This window comes from Amphibalanus amphitrite, unplaced genomic scaffold, assembly GCF_019059575.1.
Source record: "Amphibalanus amphitrite isolate SeventyFive unplaced genomic scaffold, NRLGWU_Aamphi_draft 000370F_arrow, whole genome shotgun sequence".
Lineage (NCBI taxonomy): Eukaryota > Metazoa > Arthropoda > Thecostraca > Balanomorpha > Balanidae > Amphibalanus > Amphibalanus amphitrite.
In genome coordinates, this window is record NW_024881864.1 from 172493 (window position 1) to 194016 (window position 21524).

A 21524-nucleotide genomic window follows, 5' to 3' on the forward strand; every position below is an offset into this window, starting at 1 on the left:
ATTTTTACCCCCAAAAATTAAAAAATAGATTTTTTGAATATAATAGCCAAAAAATCCAAAAAGTTTTTTGAATTTCGAACAAACCGGATTATATGTGATAGCTCCTACCGCCTTCTATCTACATACCAAGTTTGAGATCGATACCTCTTTTTTTGGCCAAGTTATAGCGAAAAAACTGTTCAAAATTGATGACGTCAAATTTTCAAACTCAATTTTTAGCAATTTCTAGACCTCGTAGCGCAAAACAAAGACCACCATTAGACTTCCCGTGACGAGCTGCATCGAATCGATACCCATTTTATGCAAAAATATCAACTTTGAAATTTGACTTTTTTTTACCTGACCTTGACCTGACCTCCACCAGAAAGTGACCTAAACCGTACCTGATGGTCTTATAACCAACACCATTTAGTTGGAAATGAAAAACTGGCCATAAAACATGCATCGCATAACCTTAGTAAAGTTGGGCTCATTGGTGACCCTTGGTGACCTTTGGTGACCTGACCTGTGACCTGACCTGGTATGACCAGTGACCTCTAATAGCAACATATGTACTAGACAACTGACGCCTTATCGCTGATTTTCGACAAAATGCATTTTACTCGGTGTTATAGCGCTTTCCCTAGAAGCCCCGTGAACGGTGAAGCATTTTATCTTTGACCTGACCTGTGACGTCATCGGTGACCCCGAGGTCAATGAAATTTGGTTGCTCTTGGCAAATTTGACAGGGCTATCGAACGCCGTTTGAATTTTCCGGATCCGTCCAGTAGTTTCGGAGATACGGGGGGCAAAAAAGTGCCCCCCCCCCCCACCGCGCGGAAGGTGGCTGGTAGGCCCACCGCCTGCCGGGTTAACCCGCGCCCCGCTGGGCTAGGTATTCAGCCATCGCGCCCTGCTGGGGGGGGGGGCAGATTCTGCCCCCCCGTCTAACTTCCGAACCGATGGTCGTAGAAAGACGGTGAAAACGGCAATCGAAAGCTCTCAACAAGGCGGATCTTTTTTGCTTAAGTAGGTCAGAGTTCAGGTCAAGGTCAGGTCAATGGTACAAAATGCAAGTTTCTACAGTATCGGGCTTGCACCGTAGTTGCCGAAGAATGGACTGAGACTGATTGCCCAAAACGTGTTCTTAGGCTACCAAGACAATATTCGTTGCATACAATATCATGCAAAAGTCAAGGTTAAGGTCAGGTCAGGTCACCAAAAACGAAATATAGAAAAGGCATGTGCGACACATGTTTTATGGGTCGTTTTATTCATAGAATTAAATAGGCACACTCACCCGCCAGCGCCAGCGGCAGCGACAGCCGGGCGGGCGCAGCGCTCACCCCTCAATGCCGGATTAATGGCCGTCTCCAGAGTCAGACCGGCGCGTGGGCCAGCCGGCGCACGCGCCCGCAGCCGGCCCGCCGCCAGCATCATCTTGGGGAACACTGAAAGATAGAGGACTGGATTCTGGGGATGACAGGACAGGAAGCTAAGGATCACCCGCAGTAACCTCAGAAGTATATTACGGTTATTTCACTGTGATGCGTTTTGCGAGGGACGCCCGCAGTCGGAGATGAAGTTGAAGTCGTAGTCGATCAATCACTCCGCAGCCCTGTGGGTACGGGTATCAGTACCAGCAATTCATATACCTACTTAGGACTATTATAGAGCTGCGATCTTATGTCAGAACCCAGAGAGACAATGGAACAGTAAGTGGGTGATCGAAAATTAGCCATGCTGCCTTATTGCGGCCTTACTGGAACAACCTATTAGTTCAAAGCTATCGATTGCTTTTTCAAGTCATTTTTTTTCAGTCAGTCTTCGAGATAATCTGATTTGCATTTACGCCCTCACCACGGCGAAGCTGACTGAGACTCACCCGGACGCGGGTTTAACTAAATTCATATTTGCCCGCGGCATTGAAGCATGATCCACACTGAAAACCAAAATGAATCTCCTGATGCCCTGATCATTGAAGTCTATACCCCAATTATTCCCTTTTGATCTCTTCATTATACTTATGGGGTATATTCATGGAATCGCAATTGGCTTCATATTCCCATGATATTCCCTCGTCCTCCATGAATTATTGATTCTCTTAATAAGCTCTTGATATCACCCTGTGAGAACCATATTATGCCATTGATACCCCAAATGATTCTGCATGATTCCGTGCGTATAATATGCTGTTGATACCCCAGTCGCTGATAGTTATGCCTTTATGATTCTCTATCTCTTCTTGCAATATACCCTTTCATTGCCCAGAGGGTATCTTGCCGGAATCACAGGGAGGCTCATATTCCCTTGAGATGCTTTCATATTCTTCTGTTATGCTTCCTTTGCCTGATTCTTTCAAAATACTCTTGATATCACCCGAGTAGAACCATATTATTCCTCAATGATTCTTTGTTGGAAGCATCAGGAACGCGCCAAAGGTCCGCCATTTTTCTCCGCCATTTCCGGTGATCAGTGAAGAGCGGTGTTGGGTGCTGTGTGGTTGCGAGTGGTGCCATTTTTAGGCTGGAATTGAGCCTTATTGAGCCTACGACGATGACACATCCCCTGATACACGAGCGGGAGACGAGTTTCGACATCGTGGTCGAAGAAACAGTGGTAGCCAGCGCCCAGTGCCTTGAAGAGGCACTCCTTCTCTTCGGGGTCGCCCACTACGTCTTCAACCAGAAAGTGTCCCGTGCATCGCGCTCCACGATGTGGTTCATCGTCCACGACATCATGGGCCTGCCGGCAGAGTCAACAGCGACGGCGGACGCGCTGAAAAATATGTCGGTGCTGACAGCTTAGTGTGCCCGCGCAGTGAGGTAAGCCCAGGGGCGGAGTGGAGACGGAGTGATAGACGGAGATGATGGAGACGGACGTGATGGCCCGCCCCACAGGGAAAGGGGTCACAAGCGGCATGGGCGGGCCTGTTGACATCCTGTGGCAGCCCCTGGGCTACGTTGTCGGACTTTCTTGAGGTCAGGGAGGGGGAACTCGTAGGAGCCACACGCTCAACTTTCGTTGTGTAGCAAAGGTGGGAAAAAACACGCCATTTGAAGGGGCACCGGTTGTTTTGCGACTCCTTCGTAAGAGGGAACGGTCATCGTAGAAGAGCCAGCGGCGCTTCTCGTGTGTCATGTGTTTTTTACAGCCTGGATCTCAACATGTGATATGGCATTTGTTATATGAGGCGTGTGCGTGACGTATGTTTAATATGGATAGTACAAATTGAATGTCTTTTGGCAGCTAGGAAGCTGTGATTTTGAAATGAATGCAGAGGCAGTTGTCTTTCCAATCAATACAGTACGTTTTTCTTATACAGACAAGCGTATCGTGGTTGCTGTTGGTGTGGCTGAGCGTCGACATGGGCGGATCCAGGAAATTCAGAGGAAGGGCGAAGGTGGTTACATAAATGGCATCTCTTACCTTTGTGTGGGTAAAGAAATCAGTGCGCTAGGTATCTCATGGGGATCTCACGAGGAATAACATGACCCCGCGAGCCCATCCCTTGATCCGCCACTGCGGAACGAAGCATCAATGGGGTATATAGAGAGCATCAAAGGAGCATCAATGTGGTGTATAGAGAGCATCAAATCAGCATCAATGGGGTATATAGAGAGCATCAATGGGGTATGTAGAGAGCATCAAAGGAGCATCAATGGGGTATATAGAGAGCATCAAAGGAGCATCAATGGGGTTTATAGCAAGCATCAAAGGAGCATCAATGGGGTATATAGATAGCATCAAAGGAGCATAGATCGGGTTTAGACGGAGCATCCGAACTATGCCATGGGGGCATCAAAGGGGCATAGAGGAGAATCAAGGGGAATACACTAGGCATTTCGTAAGAATAATGGAGGCATAACCAGATAATCATTTTGATTCCACTTAGCCATCCAACAGGCATATTAGGGTAATCATGTTGGGATATTGGGGGTATCTAAGGCCAAAAAGGTGCTACTTGAAGTATATTACGGGAATAATTGGGGTTTCGTTTTAGACCATTCTCCTAATATCACCCCCCCGGAATCATTTTAGTTTTCAGTGCATCCACACAAATTATCATGTTCACCCTACAATGGGGGGTGGGGGGTGGGGGGGGGGGTAAAGCACCCTGCGTAAACTTGTCAGTTACATCCCCCAACGTGACTAATATCTATGCCATAAATTTGCTGATGAGCCAGTGCTGCCCATATATCGGAAATCCCTCCGTCCTCTCCGGGCTACACTCTTGCTGATCGGTTCCTGACGGGTCCGAATTTAACAAGCTTCTACATTTACATTCACATGAGGCCTTACTTGTGTTTGGTCGAGCTGTCCAGCATCAGCGTTCTTTTGAAGGTTTATTTCTGTTAACATGGCTGCATTGCGAATGACCTTTGCAAATAATATTTTTTACGGGCAATCTTGGGTGTTTTTTTTCGGCGGGGAGTCCTCCCGGATTTTTCGATGGGGGGGCGCGTCCCCCACGTTCCCCCGCTTTCGACGCCCATGGTCAGGGGCATGGGCAGTGGTAATCGTAAAATCAATTTCCATGAGGTTACTAGAAGTTTCGTCGCGATGCTCCGCTTTTAACGGAAATTCTTATTTAATGAAAGCCCAACAAGCAAGTGCAACGGTGCAAGCAGTGACCTCATTTCCTCTGAAATGCTCCCGTCATTTATCAAAGCCCGTGTGTGGCTTGTGCACTTGTACCTTTGACCATTTTGTCGCGGTGACAAATTATAGGTTTAGCAGCGCGGTCCATTAGGCACAGTCACTTGTGCTCGATCAGCGACATAGAGCCAGGCGCCAGAGCATGACTGCAGTGCGCAGTGAGGATTTTTCCGATCTAGCACTTCATTCGTAGAGAGCAAGTCATAGGTACGTACTCAGGTAGTAGTGTAGCCATAATAGCCGTTTTTACGATGGCCATCTGGTACACATTTGGTGCACATCTGGTGCAAATTAGGTGCAGATTTGGTCAAATTAGGTTCAGTGTGTCTCTTAGTAGCTATCAGCTAGGGTTGTACTAATTGCTCATATGCCTGCTTTGTCATATCATCAGAGAGTATCGTCGATTAATACACTGAAATAAATTATTAAAACAAAGATATTTGCTGTAAAAGATATTAGGTGCAGATTTGGTATGCCATTGAAAAGAAAGATAATGATACAAAAAAACACCATACCTACTAACCACTTACAATATGATATAAAGGAGGGTGATAAATATAGGAACTTGAATCCGCGCCACTTTCGCCTCCTGCAGCTACTATTTTCTTCTTGCGCAAAACTGAAAATTTTTGCGCGAGCCCGTCACACGTGTGGCGTCATACGCCGAAGGGCGGAGCTTGGCACCCGAGGGACCCCAACTGCGCATGCGTGGTGCAAAATTTTACAAAAGGATGCGCTGCCCGAACAGCACTCAGGGGAGAGGTCGAGGAGATGCGGGGAGGCGGTCGCCGTCCTTTGCGATGACAATAGACGTGTACTCAAAGAAAGCCGTCCTACCCGCAGAGGATCTTATGATTTTTTTTTTCAATTCCAAACGGCAAACTTATCAGAACATGAGTGGTGCAATTCATTCAGGTTTTTCATTTTGAATCCGAATACGCTGTGACCGTAGGTATGTGGCTGATGACCGATTGCAACAATTAAAGTGAAATGAAAGTGTGGCTGCAGTTGCATAACAGTACACCTTATGAAAATTATTGGCTTCTTAGCCTTATAGTTATGTGCTTCAACGTTCTTTCTTCTTTATTTTAATGAATCCGAACGAACGGTGGAAAAATATGTTGTGTCATCCACTGTCCATTTGATCAAAAAACTAGTTGAGGTGCCGAATCCCCCCCCCCCCCTCCCTCTCCCATTAACTGGCAGTGGCAATGCCGTCTACACAGATCAAGATGGCCTCTTCCAGGTAAAATGCTATAGCGGAATCATGCTTCTTGCGATTTCATACGCGGCACGCTCACTGAGCTGACTATGATTGGCGCTCAATGAGCAGACCAATGAGCCAATGAGCGCCCTGTTGAGTACCCGCCAGAGGCGATGGACGGGGTCAAGGGTGAGTGATACGAGCATGACCTCTGGCCAGCCTCCAGACTGTTTCCAGTTTCCACCCAGTTGTCAGACACCGGTGCCTCCGTCATACAGCAGTTTTACTCATGCCGCGCTTGCGTAGAATTTTGCTACAGCGACCAGCGTGCATCTTATGATACAGGCCATTACCGTACTGCTGAGGCCCTAAACTGAGCGAAAATGCTCGCCGGACCGGACCACAGAAGCCCATGCACAAATATTTAAAAGAACCTATACCTAATACAGATGCTCCGAAATTAAACATGCTGATAGGCTTATGTTATGCAAAACATCAATGACGTTTTAGAATGAAAATAGTTGTGGCGAATGGTAGGTACTATTGAGCGCAGAATCCGCGCTCATACCGGGACCGAAGCGGGACAGGTCTGGTGTATCAGAGAGTGTACCGATAGTGCGCTGCGGAACAGTATCCCATCCAGGCGGCTGCTGTCTGGTGAACTTGGGTCAGCCGCCGCACGGAAGGCAGCCGCTCCGGCCTCCCTCCCCCCGAGTGGGGGAGGGAGGCCGGGGAAGGGGAGCGTTTCATGCAGTCGCAGCCCGCGCGGAGTTAGTGCGGCAGTGTGTGGGGGAGAGCGGGGAGAGTTGTATCATGTCCAAGTTGTATCAGGGCGAATTGCGCCAAACTCATCCAATAGATAGCGCTCGTGACACGACCAGCCGACGAGGTTTTCCGGGCACCATCTTTCCCTGTTCTGTCGTGTGGCTGGGTGGACGCGTCTCGAGGTGAGAGCCGATTTTATGTTTTTTTTTTAATGTCATTCTAAAAAAATGAGTTGCAAGAAAATGTGTGTTTTGGGCATTTAGATGTGCACGAATTTGAAAGATCTCCGTAGCGGTGGTGAGGGTAGGTTCTAAGGCTGCGTGAGTGAAAATGGATTTCTCCAGCTGTCCGCTGTTTTTGAGCACGAGGATGTTTTTCCAAGATGGCGGCGAGGTACATGTTGTATCAGAGCCGGGTGGGGTATGTTGTAACATGTATGTATGTATGGGTATGTTGCTTTTGATCGCGAAAGCTAAGCCCTGTCTCGCCTTTGTAGGTAGCTAGTCAATACTCGTTCCATTTCGGCACAATGTGTTGGCCTCTTTGCTCTTAACGGGCCACTTTTGCATCTAGTCTGTTGATGTTTCGTTCGTTTCGATGTTTCGTTCGGATTGCATTGACCTAAGTTTGGTGTAATAAAAGTGAAGCCTTTGAGCATATACATTGTATTAGCCCCATTTAATGTTGTTGTTATCATAGAGATCTTATATACATAGAGATGACACGCCTATGTTAAAGCACTTGATTTCGTGGCGATTCAGTGGGTCTTTCTAAGCAAGGTTTTCTGGGGTGCCATGGCCCGTGACTTGCATTTTGTAAGGATTCGGTCAAGGAGATTGTGTTCACATCCGCTTATTTTTAAGTACAGTTTTTCTTTTTTGTCTAGCTGTGACGCTTTCGAGCGTTATTATTGAAATGAAATTAGGCATGTTTTAACCTTATGCTCGTATTAGGTACTGCATGTATCATTAACCCTCGCCGTCCGACGGGGGGGGGGGGCGGGTGCCGCCTCCCTATAGGGTTTTTCACGATAGCTCCGAACACGCAGGCGATAGAGAGCTGAAAGTTGGCATACCTGACCTTTGATCCAAGTCGCATCTTGTAACACCAACCGCATTTTCAGGTCAGGTCAGGTCACTGACCTGTGACGTAATAAGTGAACCTCTGCACAGTCCTCAGATGTCGCAACTTCGCAACGCCGTCAGTCTGTGCCAGAGGAACTTTCACAGGGAGATGAAACTTACAGGATGTAGTATCATCCAGAGGTCTCACAACTTGTACATATATCTCGGATTTTCCCTAAAAATCACATGAGGTCAGGTCGGCCACGTGACCTCACCATTAGGTATAAGTCAATGGGGAAAAATGAAAACTGCTATGTTAGCGCCGAGAACTATCTCAAACTGTCTCCAGCACATGGAATCGTGATTTGTTGCACATCTTGCAAGGTCCGATGCTTCACTTTTGCATTGTTGACATTGCGTGGCGTCATTTATGGTCACTTGGGTCATTGATTAAAGAAAGCGCGGTTTTGAGGCTCATGATTACATATGTAAGTGCAATGAAAACCGTAAGACGGTTTGACAAAAGTCAGTTTGTCAGTTTGGCCAGCATGTTTTATTTTCTTGGCCCTATTTTGAATATAATCATTAGCATGAGGCTTACGGTTTTCATTGCAGTTATATACTTGGGTCATTAGAGTTTTTCATCAATAACTCCCCATCTAATTGAGTTAGCGAGTCGGGAAAGCCACCAATAAACTCAGGAAGACCTGCCGATTCGAGTAATATGTAACATGACCTCTTTCAACCAGTTTCGTGATCTGGGGGAGCTGACCTGCCCTTGACCCGAGGTCAACACCTCAAGTTGACCTCACCCGAACAAAAAGTATACCATTCGACGCGCCTGAGCGAGGCGAACACGATGATGCCAAAATCGCGGCTCTCCGACCGTTTTTTTTTTGCGAAGTTATGAAAAACTGAACCCTGGCCCTTGGTCACTTGACCTGACCTCATGAGACCTTAAAATCGGGTACCAGTCCCTGCGTCTTGTAACGGCGCACACGCTTGTTTCTTCCGCGACGCTCTAGCTTCATCAGGGGCGAAACGGCGAGGGAAATCGTACCAACCCCCCCCCCCCCCCGGCCGGCGCGTATGTAGAAAACCAATAGGTCTGGCGAGGGTTAATGTATCGTTGAATGGGAACATGCAACATATGTATATTTGAGCTTGCATCGTGCTCAGAAAGGTTCAGAACAGCCGTTTTCACGACGGTTGACCGAAAGCGCCAAACTTGACCAAATCTCAAGGAACCTACCCTGAAAATTCCATGAACCTGACCCAAATGACCTTAGACCTGTAACCTTTTTTGGGGGGACCATGTCAGGGGGCCATAAAACAAGCATCGCACAACCCTAGTAAATAGTAAAGTTGGTTCATGTGCTGACCCTTGGTGACCTGACCTGTGACCTGACATGGTATTATCAGTGACCTCTAATAGCAACATATATACTAGGCAACGTACGCCCTATTTTTAACGTACGCAAAACATTTTATCTTTGACCTGACATGTGACGTCATCGGTGACCCCGAGGTCAATGAAATTGGAGTTCCGTCGACAAATTTGACAGGGCTATCGAACATCGTTTGAATGTTACGGATCCGTCCAGTAGTTTTGGAGATACGGGAGGGGGATACACAATGGAGATACAAAAAATCCCCCCCCCCCCCACCGCGCGGAAGGTGGCCGGGAGGTCCACCGCCTGCCGGGTTGATGAGAGCCTGAATGAGAGAGAATGTTTTTAGGCGAGCTTTTAAGGAATTCAATAAAAGCACAAAATGAAATCATGCTACAAATTTCATTGCTTACCTCAGGAATGAAATCAGCCAGGAAAGAACAGCAATATTTTTAACCAGTAAAACGCCTTTTGGGGCGACCAACGGAGCGAGCGAGAGGGTGGGCCTTGGACAAGCAAATTTGCAAGGGACACCTCCAACTAACTTGTGCACTGCACCCTACTAACCGGTCCCTAGCGATGTGCCAAATTTGAGCGCAATCGGCCTAGCCGTTCTCGAGATCTGGAAGCGGCACCCTGCACGTGCACACGTGCAAAATGGGTCACAACTGACTTTTGCACGGTACCCTACTAACTGGTCCCTAACCATGTACCAAATTTCAGCACAATCGGTTCAGCCGTTCTCGAGATCTGGAATCGACCCCTGCACGTGCGCACGTGCAGCAGCACCCCAACTGTGGCACATGAATATGCATTGCCTAGTGGGTGCCTACCTACATACCAACTTTCAGCGCAATCGGCCAAGTAGTTACCAAGATATTGCAACAATTGCACAACTGACACCTCTTCGTTTTGCACGTGGCACGTGCATAAGCGGTCACCCACATGCATCGAGAATAGTCCAATACTTGGTAGAAGGAATGAAGCTACCCTAGAAAAATCATCAAATGTAAATCGGTCAAGTGGTTGCTGAGATATAAGCCTCGCAAAAGCGTAACCACGGCCGGCCGGCCGCTCATACTCAGAAATTTCCGTTAATCTACGAAAGACTACGCTTGCTTCGCTCGCTGCGTAATAATTTCTTCAGACTAACAATGCCTCAGCCATATTGGCACGCTACTGGCTGAAAATAAGTTGCTTAAAAAGACCCACTGAATCGCCACGATTTTAAGTGCATGTCATCTCTATGTATATAAGATCTCTATGGTTGTTATGTTCAAAACCAGTAGCAAGCACACTCCCTGAAACGTGAAATACCTAGTGATACAAATTACCCCACCATGTGATACAACTCACCCAAGCCATGGGGCAAGTTGTATCAAAAACATTGTTCTATTCAGCAGACTGTAGAAGAAAAACTTGTAGAGGTAGCGGAAAAGTTACTTTGCACAAAAAAGCAGAAGAATCAAGGAAGGAGATAGTATGGAAATAATGAGTTTATTACGGATAGTTACGAGGTTATGGGTCTCGGAGTAAAAACTGATACAACCCACCCCACTCTCCCCTACTGTGTATATTGGGATTATTTCTCCAGCAAAGTTTTGGGTTTGCTTGAAGTCCACTGATCACGGTGGCTGTTTACGGGGAGCGGGCCCGGGCGGTGTAGCAGATAGCTGTTCACCTACACAGGCAGGCCACAGACGTGGTGAAACGGTGTATTACTGTAATATGGCCGACCAGCCGGGGATAGACCCCTTTCTGTAGGAATGCGATTAAAGAGGCTTCTGTATTTTAAGGTGTGCCGTTACGTAGTTTCGGATCGTTCTTAAATTCCTCGCCCTCTTTGCTCTCACCGCAACGTTTTATAGAAAAACTCCTGATGTTTTTGGCCTTGCTCCTCACTGAAAACAATTCAACCCGCGTACAGCGAGTAAAACCCGCTGCTGGCGGGTACACCTACCCACCACCTAATTTGACACTCTACCAGCGGGTGCGTTTACCCGCATATCGCAGGCTGTCAACCCGAGTATATTGTGTACCTAACCCGCATAGGATGGGGACTCAACCCACACACAGAAGGCAACCTACCCGTTCGCAGCGGGTACACAATCCGCACATGGCGTATTACCTGCGCTGCGTGGGTTGTGAACTCGCTTTCTGCGAGTACAAATATCCGCTGGTAGGGTGTCCAAATCAGCTGGAGGGTGAAGTACCCTCCAGTGGCGGCGTTCAAGGAGGAAAAAGCCGCCGACCCGCCGGGATTCGAACCCGATATCCTTGACATTACAAACCGATGCGCTACCAACTGCGCCACAGGCGACCTGACGCAAAAAGACTGAAATGTCGGTGTATATCAGATTAAAACGAAGAACTGACGGCGGACTCAATACAGAAAGTAAAAAGGCTTATCTTAGACAATTGACATGAATCCGCCTATATTGTTTTAAATATTAAGGAATAGTTTGGACACATATTTCATTTGCATCGGGAAAGATTTATTTATCCAGGCTTATTTTTACCAATAAAATGTGCTAAGAACGGTCTGCAAACTTCACCACAATGCGCCAGATTCGCGGACTGCAGAATATTCTGCTGAGCGTTCCAGCGAAATATTCTGCCGGCCAAGACGTGACGTCATCCAAACAATGATTCAAATGTCCCAAGCCCGTTAAGTACCCTCCTAACTCACAGAACGTAGCCCCACAGCTGTTACAGTTAAGATTACAATTGCCTTGCACATCTCCAGCCATGACACATGCGTGATCAAGGCAACCTGCGTATAGCATGTCACCTACCTTGGCGCAGCGAGTTACACGATGCAAAACCTGCGTCATGCGCTTACTCCGTGGGCGCGAGTAACGCCATGCGGCCACAACCCGCTGCGGACGAGTGATTGACCCCGCCAGAGGAGGTTTCATGTATCCGCGCATGACGGGTTGCTGTTTTACCCGAGTATAGCGGGCGTTGACACCCGTGAAGCGGGTGAAAGCTACGATGATAACGGGATGCTCTGCGAAACGCGGGAAGCTAAACGGGTAGTCAGCCTACCCGGCAGCAAAAACTCGCGCAGAGCGGGTAATTTCTTCAAAATACCCGCGATACTCGGGCCAACTCGCAATCCGCGGGTTGAATTGTTTTCAGTGCTTGCTCTTAACCTTGCTCTTCCAGACCATGAGCACACTTTTTATTAACTATAAATGGAAGTTTGTCATGTTTCTAAAAAATGCTCATCTCACCTTAATAAAAAAAATCCGTCCCTATCAAATAAGTACCGGAAGCACAAATCTCACCGGAAGTCTGAGTCGAACTATAAGCGAAAATGCCACAACTTCCCTGTGGCCACCGCCATTCTGTCTGAACTAGACTTTTTGTTTCTCCAAACTATATGGTAACATAACCCGCGCCCCGCTGGGCTATTCAGCCATACGCGCCCTGCTGGGGGGGGGCAGATTCTGCCCCCCCTGTCTAACTTCCGAACCGATGGTCGTAGAAAGACGGGGAAAACGGCAATCGAAAGCTCTCAACAAGGCGGATCTTAAGAGCCCAAATTTTTTTGCTTAAGTAGGTCAGAGGTCAGGTCAAGGTCAGGTCAAGGGTACAAAATGCAAGTTTCTACAGTATCGGCCTTGCACCGTAGTTGCCGAAGAATGGACTGAGACTGATTGCCCAAAACGTGTTCTTAGACTACCAAGACAATATTCGTTGCATACAATGTCATTCAAAGGTCAAGGTCAAGGTCAGGTCAGGTCAGGTCAGGTCACCAAAAACAAAATATAGTAAAGGGCATGTGCGACACATGTTTTATGGGTCATTTTACTCATAGAATTCAATAGGCACACTCAATAAGTGATATGGACCACCTCTGGATGAATTTCAGGTCGAGGTCAGGTCAAGGTCAGGTCAAGTGAGGTCAAATTTTGAAGTTGGTTTTTAAGGCCTAAAAAGGTGTCTATCTGATGCAGTTTTTCACGGCGAATCGAATGGTGCTATTTTTGTTTCCGTACGAGGTCTAGAACTTCCAAAAAAATCATTTTTCAAAATTTTTGTGTGTCGTGACGTCATAAAATTTTGAATAACTCCCACATTTTTGAACCGATTCTTCTCAAAATTGGTATGTAGGTGCACATAGACCACTTCTCTGACATATATTCCGGTTTTTTCGATACACTCAAAATTTTGGATTTTATAATTATTTTCCCAAAAAAGTCAGTTTTTTGAAACAATTTGGGCCAAAATCCAAAATTTTCAAAAAACCGAGATAGCCATTTGATAGACAAAGTGGAATCACGCATAACCTTTTTTGTTACGTCTTGATTCCTTTAAAAATGAAGATGTTAGCGGCGTTTGAAATTTTGCCGTTTTTGAGGCGAAAATGGCGAACATGACGTCACTAAAACGTCAATTTCTCAAAAATTTTCCGACGGATTTCGCTCAAATTTTCAGGGTACGTGTCAAATTGATGTATGATAAGGTACCGAAAGTTTGACGTTGCTGGCGTAACGCGTTTAGAAGTTATTGGCGAAAAACGGGAGGGGGGGCAGATTCTGCCCCCCCCCAGCGGGGCGCGGGCTAACGTCAATATGACATAACAATACACATTTATTGGACATGCGTCACACTCACGAATGCGTGCCCCTCGGTATTACCGTCATGAAAGTTGCCCGAATCGGCGCTTAAGAACTTTGCAATTTAAAAATTTAGACCTCGCCCGTGGACGGCATTTCGCCATCCTTTCCAGTGAGGGGGGGGGGGGTACGACCCCTTCTGCCGTTTCGAAACGCGTCGTCGTAGAGCTTAGCGGAAAAACAGCGTATTGCTCTCGACGAGAGCTCGCGATTGCGCATATTACTTTTGACCACAGGTCAATATTTGACCTAGGTTTGGCAGGTTAAAGATCAAATTTCGGGAAAATCGGCATTTTTTAACTTTGCGCGCCTGTAGCGTCGCCGCTATGGCAGATATCGTCATGGAATTTTCACCATCGCATTTCTGGATGAATTTAGTGCATTTTGGTGTATAGTTTGTCACATTTTACGCGATAACTTCCGGGGCAGAGCGCCCGGAAGCCGGCGGGGTCGCGTTCGCGCCCCGGGGGGTCGAAAATGCCGTCTTACAGTTGGGGTCGGAAATGTGATCTAACCTGTCGGCGACTTCTCCTTGACCCTGAGACGCTCAATAAACCAAGTGCCCGAGCTTTATTTGGCCGTCAGATTCGAATTCAGGGCCAAAAATTACCGCCGGAAAGTCAAACTTCAAGAGGTCACCAGAGGTCACTGACCTGAACTAGACCTGACCTGACCTTGACCCTACATAGGTCAATGGAGGGTGTATCATTGCCATGTCAGTCACTTTTGACCCAAACAATGCCAAAGTGTAACCGATATCATCGTTAAAAGCACGAAAAACTACGATTTCGTGCAAAATCGGCCTGACCTTGTTACCTTTGTGACGTCATAGTTCTGTTACCTGACCTGACCCGGTCATTTTTTCGCCAAAAGCTGCGCAAAGGATGGTCCATAAGGTAGCCGGAAAGCTGGCGGCACTACGTGCCGCCTTTTTTCGCTATTCGTGAAAAACCTCAGGAGGGTGCGACCCTTTCCACGGGCGACAATCAAAATAAATATCACATAGTGCACCAATCTTCCTTTTCATCTTTTGCACAACCGTTTTAGGAATCCTCAATGCAAAAGATGTCGAAGCCGGAACCGTAGTCGGTCGGAGTGAACAGTTTTATTAGTAGTCGGAGTCATTCAAAATTTGTTGAAGCCCTGGGTGCTGATAAAACTCTCGCTGTCAATGAATTAGAGTTGACTAATTCATTGTTAGAGGAAATGACTGCAATAGAGGAATGACTGCATGCTAGTAGCAGCTACGTCTAAAAACGAAGCTTAACAGTTTTTCAAATAATAAAACAAGACATGCCAGGAGTGTCAGCTATATATTTCTTCAAGTGAAGTCCTGGGGTTTGTCGGATGAAAAGTTGAGTAATCAAGTCTATTCTCACTGCACATAATCCAGCGATGCTATATACAAGTGCTGCTGATCATAGCACTCCTAGCTCGCACTGATAAATGAGACGTTTCAAGCCCCCTGAATATCACATCACGAAAAAAAATCAGGCATCAGCCTCTTGTTACTGAGTCACATTTGTACTAATAGGGTAAGGTGCCTAATTAGCGACCCCCTTAATTTGACCCGTCATTGCTCACGCCCTGTGGGTGCCACTGTATTACTGGCTTGATTTTCGGAGAGACCGTTCATTTTTCTATTAAAATATAGTCATTTTCTGCACCAATATTCACTAACTTATTTGTAGTGAGCATTTTGGCAAACCATTGCAAAAAACGCTAATAGGAAACTCTTCCCGATTAGCGACCGGGGAGGGTCGCTAATAAGTCTATGGGTTTCCCCATATTAAAAATGGCAAAAAATGCGACGCCTGAAAAGATGAAATATGATCTCAAAAAGGTAACCTATACGCAAAGCACTCAATCACTCGAACAGGAACGTTTATCCAACACATTTACGGAAGTAAAAACTGATCACGTGATGCACCGAAAGGCGAAAAGAAGGCGGAAACCCGAATTTTGCGGGCTATCTCGTATGATATTCGAGGTCCGCGCTGAATTCGGCACCCCTGCAGTCGGTGACGACATTTGGCATCCCCTACCACACATTGCAAGCTTCAGCAACACCTCATTTTCATTTCTCTCTTTTCCCCTTTCTTTCCCTTCTTGAGCTATTTGCGACCATGCCAGGCGCAAATAGGAAATATGAGTTGCGACACATTTTTAACCGCCATGCTGTGCACAGTTGAGCGATTCGCTATGGGAAAACGGCATTCAATTGAAGAAGGAACGTCGATTCAGGATAAAAAAGGTGCATCATCCTAATGTGCATCGCTTTTCATCAGAGAGGGCCCAAACACACACGTTTTGGATAAGAAACTCGTCATTTTTATTTAAACTCACCTGAAACGTCCCACCAGAAACATCGACGACCGGAAAAAATTTAATTTGATAACCAAAGTATGGCTGACCTTTTGACGACATTTTTACCCCGTTTTCTCCTGCCATTTTTTCTGTAGGGAGGTAGGTCGCAAATCGGAAAGGGTCGCTAATTAGGCACCTTACCCTATATATCTTGCACACTAATCACATGTAGGTAACATAAGTAAAATCTATAAACAAAACACTGTTCTTTAACATAAGATGACAAAAAAAAAAAAAACAGAACGGTTTAGTAGGAGGTGTGGCCGACCGGCGTTGACCGGTCTTGCATCACCGGTCACCGCCGCCCGCTGCCTCGGAGCACTGCTCCAGCCGCGCTGCCTCATCGAGGCCACCAGGCTCCGGAAGTAGCCGGACCGGCTGGCGCAGCTCCTCCTCCAGTCATGAACCATTAGAGACCACACATTTTCGATAGGGTTCAGGTCTGGGCTCATTGAGGGCCAGGGGATGGCACGAACCTGCGAACAAAACCATGTTTGTTACTCAATACTCACTGTAGCGTGATATAGGTTGACACATCGGTCATGACTATGAAGCTGTATGGTGCAACGAATAACACCTATATGTTGGAAAGTGTTTGATCATTACTGAGCAATTTTGTAAGGCATCTTAAGAACTTTTTAAATAATTGTTGAAGTTATCTCAATAAGTTTATAACAGGCGGGGACGAGGCGACCAGGGCCGGGGCAAGGCGGCCTCCCGCATATAGCCGTAGGCCTCGCCTCCTCTAATTGGGATGCATTGCTGTTGGGGTGAAAATGAATAAACAGATAAATAAATAAACAGCATCTCAAGATTTTTTTTTTTTAATAATGCCATCAGGTCACCGGTCACCTAGCTAAACCATACCACAACTTAAGGGCTAAGGCCGCCCCACACTGGACCTCGCATGCGGGTTTTGAGTTTGCGGGCATAATACTAACTCATAGAGTAATTAGACCGTACCCTCATGGTCACTTCATGAATGCTGTGAAGCCGGTACACCTTCAGAAAACTACATATAGTCGCAATACCAGCATGAACGAACCAAAATTCGACTCCAACGAAAACCCGCAAACCTCGTAGAGCTTGCAGACCTCGCAGCGAGGAAAATCGAAAGTTGACTCAAAATCAACTTTTGGAGTGCGACGCAAGGTAGCTCGGAAGCTAAAAACATGCAGACTCGCTTGTTAGATAGTAGTGTGGGTCGCTCAGCTAGATTGTATTATTTGATTTTGAAGAAACCCGAAAACCCAAAAACTCGCAACCCGCATGCGAGGTCCAGTGTGGGGCAGCCTTTAGAGTTAGCAGCCATGATAGGTTTATGATGCCACTTACTGAGTCTGCGTGGTCTTCGAACCAATGCTTGACTGCCCTCGCTGTGTGGATAGGGGCGTTGTCTTGCATTAGAGTCCAGGGTCGCTCCTCGTCGGGGCGCATTTCCTCCACGGAAGGCAAAAACACCTGCCGGGGTAGTGAAGACATATTTAACAACAATGAAAAAATGCACATGTTCACAAGGGTATACAGTCAACTCAACCTGTGACAACCTAACCAACGTGGCTTGTGACAATAGAGCCAATGCATTTAGCACACTGGTTGAGTTGTCACTGATTGTCACTGGTTGTCACTGGTTGTCACTGGTTGAAATGTCGCTGGTTGAGTTGTCACTGGTTGAGTTGTTACTGGTTGAGTTGTCACTGGTTGAGTTGTCACTGGTTCAGAAGTCACTGGTTCAGAAGTCACTGGTTGAGTTGTCACTGGTTCAGATGTCACTGGTTGAGTAGTTGTCGCTGGTTTGACCCGCTTGAAATGTCACTGGTAGAATTGACATGGAACCGTTTGCAAGAGTGCGGGGAAGACGGCGTGCTGGGCAAAAACGAGATCTACCTGAATATGACTTGTGCAATCGAACGTTTACTGGCATTTGACCTGTTACACAAAGACCATAAAACGTTTATCTTAGGTTTTGTCTCTTAGACACCCAGAGGGCAGGAAACCGCCAACCATTGTTCAGTTGGTTCGATTTTTTTATGTGCTCTGATTTTGTCTCACAAACTTTACAAGCATTCAACATGAACATAAAATGTTTGAGCTGTGGCTCTTGCGACATTAAGCGAGATCCGAAGAAAAAATACTCGCTATTATTATCAATCCTATCTTGAAGTAAATAGTTGACACCTTTCTAATTTGAAAATGTTTGAACAAGACCTGTGGTCGAAATAAATATTACATTCTGTCAAGTAAAGTATATATTTGTACAGCATTAGTTTTGGTAATTATCGAGGAAAAAAGGTCATGTTTTTACATTTTCTATTATTTATAAACATATTCCTCGTACAAGCACTAACCTCATTAAATAGTTTGACACGTTTAATCAATTAGACATGCTGTTTAATCGACATATTATCATTATATGCTGGCCCGATTAGTCATTATGGCCCGATATTATCATTATGCTGGCCCGATTAGTCATCTGATACTACACGCTCGTCTTGACCTAGAAATGCAGAGACAACAGCAACAAATAATAAAAGAAAAGTACGAACCTCCACCATGCGCCTGTCTTCCTCCTCCGTCGTCTTCCGTTTTCTTCCACACTTATCATAGCGCGCTTTCAAACCCCTTTCCCCTTCCTGCTCATAACGGTGTTTCCACCGTCTGGCAGTAGTTAGAGCTACACCGAGAATCTCTACCGCCTGCTTGACAGAGTGACATTGATCGAAAAGCAAGATGAGCCTGCCCTTGTTAAGATCACTGAGGTGTGCCATCACGCTCACGTTGACGTCTAGCCGCACACACTCCACGCGGGCTGCGGCCGCATACTGCGGCTCTCCTTCCCCGGCTTTCCGCCCCACTCGGAACAGAAACAGCCAGGGCCCTGTTTCACCGGTGATAGCAGCACGCTGCTATCACGTTTCGCGAGCTGACGTCATGTCATGACGCCATACTGTTGACGTGATGGGCAGTTCCGGCGCACGATTGCCGCAACCTTGGCCGCGGCATTAAGTGACGTATGAGCCTTTAAAAGTAAGAGTTTATGCAGTCATGATAGTATATTTATTTTCAATATATATTTTTTTAATATGATGTATTTAAAAAAAAGTTGGTTTTAAGGAAAATTTGGACGTAAACTTCGAACATTTAGTTGATGACGTAAAACAATATTGCGGCAATCGTGCGCCAGAATTATCCCTTACGTCAGCAGTATGACGTCATCACATTACGTCAGCTCGCGCAATTTGATAGTGGCGTGCTGCTATCACCGGTGAAACAGGGCCCGGGTCATGTCATTCCGTGACCCTCAAAGGATACTGTGCCGCATCACACTAATCGGTACACTCTCTGACACACCAGGCCTGCCCCGCCGTGGCCCAGCCCCGGTCCCGGTATGAGCGCGGATTCTGCGCTCAATAGTACCTAAATCTGAGACAGTGTTAACCTTCCAGGCGGTGGGGGGGGGCATTTTTTTGCCCCCTTTAGCTTTTTCGATATAGGTATCTCCAGAACCGCTGCGCCGATCGTCACCAAACATTCAGTACCCTCCCGTGAATACTCAAATAGCTATTGCACATTGTGGCCAAAAAAAAATCCAAAGGCTATGATAGGTTGGCCGCTAATGACGTCGGAGTGACGTCATTTCTGGCTTCTGCCATTTTCGACACAAAAAAAAGTTTTTCGCGGGAAGTCAGCTGCGCGCCGATCAGCTGACTGGCGGCCTTCTGCAGGCGCCACGCAACGGCGGCCGGCGCGGCGGCGGCAGTGCAGCCGGAGGTATCGCCGGAGGTATCGCCGCACAGCCGGAAGTATCGTCGCCAGCCAACTCCAGCAGCAGCCCGGAGACGGAATTCGACATCATGACGACCGAAGGCTTTCCAAGTAAGGCTCACACAACTCTTGTCACTGCGAATGGAGTGCCGGTGACATTTTTAATCGACTCCGGTGCTGAATGTGACGTCATTACACGTGCTGACTATGTGCGCCGTGCGGCTGACGGGTGACGGGCAGGGTGAGCGGCTGAGGCCGTGCTCGACGGCACTCCGCATGTATGACGGGGGACCCGTGTATGTACACGGATGGAAAAGTGAATCTTGATCTTAGTATCTAGATCTTAGTATCTATATCTTCTATCTAGATCTTAGTATCTAGATCTTAGTATCTTGACGGGGCACAACTGTACCTACGCTACAATGTAAAGTGGTAAAAGCGGCTATCGCGCCGATCCTTAGTCTAAAGAGTTAAAGACATCGCTTCGTCTAGGGCTGATCGACGTCAAAGACTGTGACTCGCTGGACTTTGTATACCAGAGTAGGTACCGCTGATAGGAATCTGACCAATGTCACGCCCACACCGCCGTGCCCACCTGACCTGACCCTCTGGCCCCACGCTCGTCAGCTGCATCCGCGTCCCCGAATGCTCAGCCTCGAGACGGGCGGTCCCACATCATCGAACAGCATCGGGACGTGCTCGACAAAAAGAGGGTGGGCCTGATTGTGGACGATTATTTTTTTTTTTTTATTCAGGCCTCCCTCCAACGGGCACTTGTGGCCCATTTACAGGAGGGCTCCTCCTCCTCCTGGCCCTTCTTCCCCCACCCCCCCGGCTACGGCTGAAGTGGGAGCCTACCCCACACCTGGTGACACAGCCGGGGACGACGCCCGCGGAACGGGCGGAACCGGGAATCGAACCCGAATCCGGCACCGCCCGCACCGCGCGCGGGTCGACGCCTTAACCGACTGCGCCACCAGGGCCGCAATGATATGATATCATCACTCATCAATGATCAATCAATGATTATGATATCATCACAGACCCAACAGTCGTCCCCGTCGTAGAACCACCCCGTCGGGTCCGAGTCCATGTCAGGGATAAGCTAAAAAAGAAACTAGACGAGCTAGAAGCCCAGGGTGTGAATGTGATATCTCCCATTGTAGAACCGACCGTGTGGGTATCGCACCCGGTGATAGTCGACAAACCCTCAGGTGACATCAGATTGTGTATCGACCCGCGACATCTAAACAAAACAGTGCTCCGTGAGCATTACCCGACCGTCGACGAGGTCACTGCGCGGATGAGTGACGCTAAGGTTTACAGTGTGTTGGACGCGGCAAAGGCATTCTGGCAGATCGGACTAAGCGAGGCCTCCGCGCGGCTGTGCTGTTTCCATACGCCATTCGGAAGGTATATTTGGAACCGACTACCATATGGTGTCAAGTCCAGCCCCGAAACCTGGCAGCGAACGATCCATGACCTCGTCAGCGGCCTAGCTGCGGTCGAGGTCATCGCTGACGATATCGTCATCGTCGGCAGAGGGGAGTCGATCGTAGAGGCGGAGCGAGACCACGATGAAAATTTGCACGCGTTTCTCGAGCGTGCACGTGCACGCAATCTCGTACTAAATCCCGACAAGTTTGGGTACAAAGTGCCGGAGATCCAACGGAGATCAGATGGGTGGGGCACGCTCTGACGCCAC

The 21524-nt window shown here is 47.4% G+C and overlaps 1 protein-coding gene across 1 annotated transcript; it reads right to left on the reverse strand.

Moving 5' to 3' along the window:
* Nucleotides 1-16263: 16263 nt before the first annotated feature.
* LOC122389747 lies at nt 16264-18884 on the reverse strand. The gene is made up of 3 exons (XM_043382070.1): nt 18601-18884; nt 17390-17515; nt 16264-16530 (listed from the first exon to the last, which is right to left on the reverse strand). Exons 1-3 carry the CDS (start codon nt 18820-18822, stop codon nt 16264-16266), a joined length of 615 nt encoding a protein of 204 aa, XP_043238005.1. The 5' UTR covers nt 18823-18884.
* Between the last annotated feature and the right edge of the window lie 2640 nt (nt 18885-21524).